The 9,891-nt window shown below is 45.1% G+C and overlaps 1 protein-coding gene and 1 pseudogene across 1 annotated transcript in view; one reads left to right on the top strand and one right to left on the bottom strand.

The window, feature by feature from the left end:
• UTP14A (UTP14A small subunit processome component) overlaps positions 1-9,450 on the bottom strand; it is a 25,505-nt gene extending 16,055 nt beyond the window's left edge. Inside the window, 6 exon segments of the mRNA XM_006172412.3 lie at positions 1,299-1,454; positions 2,059-2,201; positions 5,050-5,114; positions 7,363-7,433; positions 8,236-8,311; positions 9,345-9,450. Coding sequence (XP_006172474.1) covers positions 1,299-1,454; positions 2,059-2,201; positions 5,050-5,114; positions 7,363-7,433; positions 8,236-8,311; positions 9,345-9,370 — 537 coding nt within the window. The 5' untranslated portion in view covers positions 9,371-9,450.
• Positions 4,469-4,722, top strand: LOC114005593 (uncharacterized; annotated as a pseudogene).
• Positions 9,451-9,891: the final 441 nt, after the last annotated feature.

Genomic DNA, 9,891 nt, shown 5'->3' with positions numbered 1-9,891 from the left:
AAAACACCAAAAAAAAAAAAAAAGAGCAGTGGGGGGACAGGGTGGGGTTGCTATATATATTCTATACTTTTCACTATATATATTCTATACTTTTAAATTTAATTTTTCAATCCTGCAAATTATATTACCTCTGAATTTTTTTCCTAATGTCTCCCTTCATTCTGCAGCCACACTTTAAACCTGATCTCTTTTTCATGTAGAAAAGGAAGCATCCTAGAAAGAGAATGGTAGTGACTTCAACAACACCATCAGCAACAGAGCTTATCCGTATAATACACAACGACGCGCTCAGTTTCTAGCTGCCCTGGCGATGTTGGTTTCGACTGGCTTTAATGAGCTCAACTTGCCGACACGAGACACAATCGTTCTTGGGTTTTGAGAAAGCAGAGGAGAGCTATAAAGAGGGCATCTATTCCTGGTTTGGGCACTGCTGTTTTTTGACTATTTCTTCTATTCAAGACGGATCATCCCATTATAGACTTCATACTGGAAAGTACTGCAAAGTAGGCTAGCTGTTCTAAAGCAGTTGTTTGTAGACTAAAAATGGAGACTTTAGGGACTGACGTAGGATTACCAACTTCGCATTTTGCCAAGAGCATAACTCCCATTCCACCCCTCGGCTCATCATTTCCTGCTACCATCATTTCATAAAAGCAAAAAAAAAAATCCAACAGCACTGAAGTGAAAGAACCACCTCGTAGTAAAGACGAGCTAGCAGCGTTACACCCACCAAACATACATACTTACAATGAATCCTTTTGCTTCGGATGCATTAAAAACTATCAGCGATCAGTGTTTGAGAAACCCAGCTCGAAAAGAACTTTTCTGCAGCTCAGAATCATACTGAGTTACTTAGTAAAGTTCTAGAGTTGTGACCAGCCACCCGCCATATTTAAAAGTGGAACTCCTTTCCAAGCAAACCTTGGCTTCCACTGCACGCTCATCTTCGCTACGTCATCATTAATGCTATGTAGCTCCTGATTTTCCTAGAATTGGAACGTAGCCTTAAATGCTTTTCAAAAACTGGAGTGTATGTTCCTTCCGTACCGGCAAGCAGACATTTAAACGCGGGAAGAGCCCAGTACTACAGACTGGGAGTGAATGGAAAGTGACTGCAAAGCTACTGGGATTGGTGACCGCGTGGCTGACGCTGAAGACTTGCTACTCCTCTTCGTGCTTTCTGCCTGCTAAACTAAATCAACTCAAGCTGGGATTTAGGCTTTAAGGTGTCTGATCAAATCAACTGCTGGCAGTGACATCTCCCCTTTCAAGGTTCTGTTTTATTTTGTTGTACCCACCTTCCAGCCGCTGAGCACATGTTCGATGGGAGCATAGACTGACTGCTTCTTCTCCAAGGGAAAAACCAGCTGCTCTGCTTGCCTGTTCTTCTCAACGATAGGATCCCACTTGGAGAGGACTTGTGTGGTTTTATTGAAGGCTACTTCTCTGTGGATCTGAAGCAGGTGAAGTACGTAAAGGAAAGAGCCATGAGATTACACATTGAATTCAGAGGACTAACGGGAAATCAAGAAGCAATGTTTCTTTGTTTTCCTTTTCCTTTTTTTTTTTTTTTGAGAGGTTTTTGCTATAGGGCACATGCACTTTCCAAAAAGACAGAGAGAGACAGAAAGCGAGAAATCACCCCCCCCCCCGGGGGGATGGCCACGCTGCAATCCCTTCTCCTCCATTCTCCTCTCGGGATCTTGGGCACGCATGTACACACGCCTGGCGTGAGTTTAAGCCACCGGGTCCGGGACTCGAACCACAGTCGGCTACATGGGAGTCCAATGACATAGCTGTTACGCTAATTGCTGGTCCCAAAAAGCAATGTTTCTTAGCCTGAGAAAGAGTCAGGATACCAGAGATGAGCTGTTGCTTGGGTCTCAGGACTGCAATATCCCCTAGATTATTTCTGATCTCATCCATTATTTCCTCAGAGTTTTGAGGAAATCACAACTTCCCCTCCCATTTTTCAGGCCTTTCCATCCTTATACTAACCCATTTTCCCTTGTTAGTTCAGTTTCTTCTCCTTACTGGACCACCATCTCTGGAACTTACCCGTTCAACCTCTTCTTTGTTAAGGGGTACCTCCACAGTCTTCTTTGCCTTGACTCTCTTCAGCTGCTTTCTCACGGTAGCCAATGAGGAGGAAGTTTTAACAGGCTGGAGCAGATCTGAAAGGACCAGCTTTTCTCCTGATCCTGCAGAAAGGCCAAGCTCTGGTCAGACTGAGAAGTGAGGCAAAAGCCTTAACATAATGGGGAAATTGTAGTAGAAAGTGCCGGTAGACTGACACACCTGCAGGGAAGTGGGGTAATCCTCTTATTTTGATCCCTTATTCCTAGTCATAGTGACACTATCACTTTCTAACATTCTCAAATGTGTTGGGAGGTAGAAGAGAGGAGATATAATATTTGTCCAAAAAACAGTCATCTGCTTTTCTCCCGGTCTTTCTGCTTGTACTCATGCCCCACTGCGATTCATTCTCCACAAAGCACCCAAAGTGATGCTTTGGAGACACAAATCATAGCATGTCATGATCCTGCTGAGAATCCTCTACTGGGTCCCCACCCAACCTGGAGCCTTATCAACCTGTGGGACTGTCCTGGTCTACCTCACTGACCTGTCATTCCTGGCCTCCACTATACTCCAGTCATATTGGCCCTCTTGCTGTTCTTCAAATGTGCACGTGCTCCTCCTTCTGAGCCTTGCTCTACTTCCTTGCCTGAAATGCTTCTCCCCATCTACGCACAGTTGACTTTTCTTCTCATTTATAGCTCTCAGCTTACATTCTGCCTCTTCAGGGACCTTTCAGGACCCTAAAATAGCCACTCTTATTTTACTGCATCACTCTAGGTTTTTGCCATAAGGTGTGTATCCTCACTGGAGACAGAAAGAGAGAAACCACCCCCCAGGGGGGCTGGTCACACCACAACCCCTTCTCCTCCATTCTCCTGCTGGCATGTGGGACACACACGCACATGTACCTAGTGTGATTTTCAAGTCACCAGGTCTGAAACTCGAACTGTGGAATGCCATGTGGGAGTCCAGCACCTTAACCTCCACGCCACCTGCTGGCCCCCTTATTTTAATTCTTATTGTCGCCTTCCCCCAACTACATTTGAAACCCCATGAGATCATGTCTTATTCTCTATGGCAGCCTTAGTATTTAGCATCTCCAACAGTTCCTGGTATTGATATATAGAAGTACAAAAAATAGCTTCTGAATGAATACATTGTTACTTGCTCCGGGAAATTACACTACTGTTTACTAAAAGTGCACAACTCATTCAAGTTATCTACATTGTGAAGACAGTGAAAAAGATTTGGCTCCTAGACTGAGTATCAGGTTAAAAATCATAACTCTTTACCAACAATTTTTTTCCTTTTTTTTTTGAGAGGTTTTTGCTATAGGGCATGTGTGCTCGCCAGAAAGACAGAGAGAGAGACAGAGAGACAGAAAGTGAGAAATCACCCCCCGGGTGGATGGCCACGCCACAGTCCCTTCTCCTCCATTCTCCTCTCGGGATCTTGGGCACTCACGCACACGCGCCCGGCATGAGTTTAAGCCACTGGGTCCAGGATTTGAACCGCAGTCGACTACATGGGAGTTCAGCGACATAGCCATTACACTAACTGCTGGTCCCTGTCACCTACTATTATACATCATGGCTCTTTTTTTAAAGTTTGCTATAGAATATGGTACTTGCCAGAGAGCAAGACAGGGGGCCAGAGAGCAAGACAGGGAAAGTGAGAAAGCATTCCCCCCTAGAGAGATGGTCACACCACAATCCCTTTTCCATTCTCTCAGGATTTTGGGCATGCATGCACACTTGCCGGCATGTCTTTCAAGCTGGCGGGTCCTGGACTTGAACCATGTATTTGGCCATGTGGGATCCAGCTGCCTTAACCACCACACCACAGGCTGGGCCAATCATGCATTCTTAACAAAAGGTAAAAATTAGGTCTTGTGGTGGGTGTGTGTAAAAAACCTTAGATATTATAAAACTTTGTGTCCCTCCAAGGCTCAACTATCCAACAAAATCTTTTTTTAAGAATTTTTAAATTTAACTTTATTTATTTTAATTTGACCAGAGAGGGACAGAGTGAGAGAAAGAAAGGGAACATGAGAGAGCAAGCTGCCAGATTGGGGACTTGAACTGCAGTCGGCCATGTGAGAGTCCAGTGCCCTTAACCACCATGCCACGTGCTGGCCCCCCAACAAGGTCTTATTCCTTGGTATTTGTTTTTTAGAGGTAAGGGGGCTGAGGGGAGAGGGAAACAGTGAGGAAGATTATTTAAAAAGGTTCTGCAGGGGAACAATAAAGCAAAAGGTTGAGAAACTCTACAGAAGATAAAGGCCCTTGAATAACCATTCAATAACTTGACCTCTCTCATTTCCAGCTCAAGGGAGTATCTCCTTGTCCTGCCTCAAAGTAGGAGAAAACTGAAATAAAAATGAAACCCTATCACTTCTTAGCCTTCTGGCTAAGATCAAGTGTAGCAGCTGTTCTTATCAGTTTAATAAGAAAGAAAGAAAGAAAGAAAGAAAGAAAGAAAGAAAGAAAGAAAGAAAGAAAGAGAAAGAGAAAATTTAAAATAAATAAATAGTTAAAAAAAAAAAAAGGATTTTTGTAGCACGGAGATGGGAATGGGAGCTTGCTTTGTCCATTCCATGCACTGGGCTGGTACTAAAGTATTTCTAGGAAGAGCACACTCCCCTCAGAATGTTGTCTCCCCCCAAATGAATATACAACTATGAAGTATTACTAAGCTGGTAAAAGGCAGCTGTCTTCATTCATGTCCCTCTATCCCAGATGGAGTTCAAGCTCATTGTGAGAACTTCTAAGCTTTCTTCTAGAAATGAATGAAATCGAAGGGCATCTGACTACCCTTCTTCACCCACTCTCACCGGTAAGCATTTATTTACGGGTATGACTTGTTAACCACATCAAAAACAGTTCTGGGGTGGGGGCACAGTGGTGGTGACCGCGATGTTTTGGAATGCCACAGACTCCACGTACAGGTACCTTCTATCATTCAACTTACCTTCGGCACTGACACTGAACTCAGACACCTTCAGGCTAGCCTCGGACCTCTCAGCCAGTTTCCGCCTGAAATGACACAGAACACTATATTGTAATATGGATGAACATATTTCGTGGGGGGAACAAATACTTCTCTCTTCAACCAAGGCTTTGGTTTTATGGACTTCTCTTCTAGGGCCAGGATTTGTCACAAAGCAACTGGAAAATCTGTTCCTGTTCCTAACGTGGACTTGGTAGCCTAACCCTCATTTCTTCTCTCCCTCTTTTTTTTTTTCCATTTGTTAGAGAGCATGTACACTCATAGAGAGACAGAGAGGAGGAGAAAGCACACACACACACACACACACACACCCATGGACAACGATCTCATTGCCATCCTTCCTGTCCACCTCTCCTTTCTTTAGGGATTTTGGGTACGTATGTGCACACATCTGGCATGTATCTCAAGTCGCTGCATCCAAGACTCAAACCACATTGTCAGTCAGGTAGATTGGCTGCCCCAACCACCAAGCCATGGAGTCATTTCTTCTCTCTCTCTCTTTTTTAAAAGAATTATTTTACTTATTATTATTATTTAAATTTGTTATATGGCACATGTGCTCACCAGAAAGAGAGAAAGGAAGCTGCCAGGTCTGGGACTTGAACCATGGTCAGCCATATGGGAGTACCTTAACCACCATGACACCTGCTGGCTCATCTTTCTCTTTTTTTAAAAAACAAATAGAGAGAGAAAAAGAGAAAGGAAAAGCATCCCCGGGTGGGGGGTGTGGCCATGCTGCAATTCCTTCTCCTCTATTCTCCTCTTGGAATCCTGGACATGAATGTGCGTATGCTCAGCTTGTTTTTCAAGCCACCAAGTCTGGGACTCAAACTCAGTTGGCCATGTGAGATCCTGCTACCTCAACTACCACATTACTGGTTGACCTCCCCCCCCATTTCTTGTTATCCCCTCAAAAACACAAGGTAATACAAAGTAGGCATAGTGGAAAACACATTGGATCTGGATTTAAACATACCTGGATTTAAATCGTGGATTTGCCACTTAAGAGCTGGGTGACCCTGGGGGTAAGGCAATTAATTTAATATGCAAAATGCTTGTTCAGTGCTTCAAAAGATTTTTTTCCTGGGGCCAGCTGGTGGCATGGTGGTTAAGGCAGCTAGATCCCACATAGTCAACTATGTGATTCAAGTCCTAGACATAGCAGCTTGAAAAAGATGCCAGGCACATATACATGCATGCCCAAGTTCCTGAGAAGAGACTGGAGGAGAAAAGACTATGGCATGGCCATCCCCCCTGGGAGGTGCTTTCTCACTTTCACTCTCCTGGAGAGTGTGTGCACTCTATGATGAATTGAAAAATAAGTTTTCTTTTCTATTAAAGAATATATATGTATATATTTTTTGCTTAGCCAGCAAATGGCATGGAGAATTAAAGGGACTGGATCCGACCTAGTGGACAGTGAAGTTCCAGTTCCAGACCGAGTGGCTTAAAGATCACACCAGGTGAATGTGTGCCCAAAGTCCTACAAGGAGAATGGAGAAGGGATTGTGGTAGGGCTATGCCCTAGGGGGATGATTTCTCACCCGCCTACCCTCTGGTAAGTACATGTACCCTATAGCAAACTTAAAAAAAAAAAAATTACCATAGAACTCATAGGCTTGCTGAGGAGAGGGCTGCAAAGAGGGACAGGGAGGCAGGGAGGATGAGAGAGAATGCACTCTCCAAGAAGGGAATAACCATGCCACAATTTCTTCTCCTCCATTCCCCTCTTGGGATTTTGGGCAAGCATCCACAGGTGCCTGGCACTGTCTCCTAAGCTTTCTGGGTCCAGAACTAGAACCATGCAAACAGCCAGTTGATCCAGCTGGGATTTTGGGCACCCCTGCACACATGCCCAGTGTGTTTTTCAAGCTGCTTGGCCAGAGACTCCAACTGTGCAGTGGGCCATGTGAGATTCAGCCACCTTAACCATTATGACATCCATTGGTCCATGTTTATTTCTTTCATGAGAGTGAGAGACACAGACAGAAAGACAAGCACATTCAACAGGATCTCACACTGCAACCCCCTGCACCTCAGCCTTCCCAGCCAGCCAGGATGGACACATGTGCCTGGCATGTTTAGGTCACCGGGGGAACCAAACCTGTCATTTTCTGTATGGATCCATCTTCCCTTGAGGAGTGAGTTATACCACTGTGCCACCAAGCTGGGCCGAGATCTTTATATTATACTATTCACTCGATATATGTCAGTTATAGGCAAGTTGCAAGGAATCAGCTAGTTAAAACCTGCCTACATTGATGGCAAGATTACCTATTCTTTCCATCAAGGGAACTGATTGCTTCCAGAAGCTTTTGATGCTTTCTCTCTTCATCACCATCACCCTAAACACAAAAAAGGAAAACAAAACAAAACAAAACAAAACATCAGAATGGTAAGCGGAGGAAAAAAGACAATGTAGAAATTGAGGCCCATGTAAAACTTGTCATTGTTTTGGTCAGCAGAGAACTGAGGAATCAGATGAAGTTTGGTATGCAGATATTCCAGCTCGAACAGAGAGAACTGCTTCAAAATCCAAATTCCCTCATTTATAAGGAACACAAGCCCTTAGTATCTTGGGAGCTAATGTCACAACTCTGCCCAAACAAGAAAAGCACCGAGAATGATGTTTCTGTATACAATATATAAGTGATCTGATACAGGTATCCTGGCACATAGTGTAAGTCACAGTCACAATGACCAAGATGGCTTTTCCAAAAAAAAAAAAAAAACCCACAAGAAAAACAAAAACAAAACAACCTAAAATTCCATAATCAAATAGATGCTCCATACACTCCTTCTACCTCCAACAAGTTAAGTAATTTTGTCAAGGGAATTAAGATTTGGAATTTACATAGCATCAGTTGGGAGATCCAGCTGAAAATATTAATATGTATGTACATTTCAGCCAGATAATTAACTAAGTCTCTAGACCACCTGTTTTTGGTGCATATCAAGTACACTGAAGCGGCTTGAGAACAGTTAACTATAGCTTCCATAGTTTTCAAATTCCCAGAGCATTTAACATCTTATACACAAGACTGTTCGTGATTTACCTGAGATGGTGAATATACTACAAAGTTACCATCCCTTACCTATCCCATAATATGCCATTTACCCTCATTTTGAGGGCAGTTTGTCACCCACCTCATCTTCACTGGTGCTCAAGGGGTAGTCTTCTGGCAAATCCACTAATTCATCATGTTGGTTCACAGCCAGAAGGCTGTTGAAAGAGACAATGGAGAAACACTGTCATTTGAAACAACTTTTCTTTTACTACCAATCTCTAAAACACAAACATCCTAACTTCTGTTTTCAGCACAGAATAGGCCCCATCCCTTGGAAGAGGCACAAATGAAAAGGTATGAAGGGCCTTTGGGAAAATTTTCAAGACATTAAATTTAGGGAGAAGTCAGCTCTCACCCAAGAGCTGATCGGTGTTTGCTGATACCCGCATGAAACTGCATGAAAAAGATCTAACACTCTTCAGTGATTGACAGTGCGATTCCCACTGACCTGTGGGAAGCTGTCAGACCCTAGAGAGGGTGGCAGAAGATATGGTTGCTGGTCCTTGAGGCAAGGCAGTTTCACGATTAATATTTCTAAATATCCTTCACATCACAGACACTTTGACAGGTGCAACCTACTCAGTGTCATCTTGATCACTTGTTCCCAGGAATGTGGAAACAAGGACCTGGTCGAAAGCAGCTGAGTAAGCCATTTCCCCCGGGGCTTGCTCAGCAAAGCAGGTGCTTTAACTAAGGAGACTGACATCTAGAAACAAATTAGTCTAGTGTTACCTAACAAAATGTATTGGTAACGTTACTAAACGGATGACATTTAGTTTGCTTCCATGAAACATCAGAAGCGAAAAACGTCGCGGATGATTCTCAACAGTCAAGGTTTCCAAGACGCAGGGAGTTTCTAACTCCGGCCCCGCCAGCCCGGTGGATGAAACCTGACTGCTGCAGGACAAGAAAAAGAGGTCACGTGACGAAGAAAGTGAAACATAGTAACTCGGCCGGAGAGGGAGAGGCTGCATCAGGACCAACTGGGATGCAGCTAAAAAGCTGCGGCGCGAACTAAGTTCAATGAAAAGGGTTTTCAAAGCTGAGTCGTGGACACAGGGACGAGTGGCAATGTCTTGTTAGAGGAACAACTGCCGTCCATTAAAGGACGGCTCCCACTGCCTAAAAGCCAGGGGACTCTGTCCCTAATGAGACTCAGAATTCCCCCCTCCCCTCGTTATCCCTCACCTCTCCGCGGCCCGAGCGGCACTCATATCTCAGCAGCTCTGCTTCTCACATGGGCCAGGAGCGGAAGCCGAAAGGAAAGCAATTTCCGTGCCGGCCGCAAAGCAATTTCTCCTTCCGCCAATCGCGTGCGACGCGTTACGTCACTTCCGCTACATTCGAGGCCAGCGAGAAACAAGAGCGGCTTGGGGAGGGGCCTGCGGAGAACTGGGAGGCTGGAAACGAAGGGCCGGTCCGCGGGAGGGGTTTTGCTGTCCCCGCCCATCCCACGTCCCCGTAGTGTGGCGGCGACTGTCCTCCTGGCCTCTGTCTGCACGCGACCCAAGGTGGGTGAGCTTAGGGTGAGGGCGGTGCTCTGTCACGGACGAAGCCCGAGCCCTTGCTTGCCCCTGCCTCATCCGAAAGGCGAAAGGAAAGACTGCATCTCCCATTCCATGTTGGACAGCATCCTGCAAGCCCGCCCACCCACCACCGGCCGGCTCGATCGAGTCTTTCTTGAATGCCCTAGAAGTGGCCAGCGTCTGGGGGGGCCTGGGGGTTTGGGTGCGAG

The sequence above is a fragment of the Tupaia chinensis genome, unplaced genomic scaffold, assembly GCF_000334495.1.
Source record: "Tupaia chinensis unplaced genomic scaffold, TupChi_1.0 Scaffold144058_1, whole genome shotgun sequence".
In the NCBI taxonomy this organism is placed as follows: domain Eukaryota; kingdom Metazoa; phylum Chordata; class Mammalia; order Scandentia; family Tupaiidae; genus Tupaia; species Tupaia belangeri.
The sequence above is the reverse complement of the archived record's forward strand: the minus strand, read 5'-3'. Positions and strand labels throughout refer to the sequence as shown.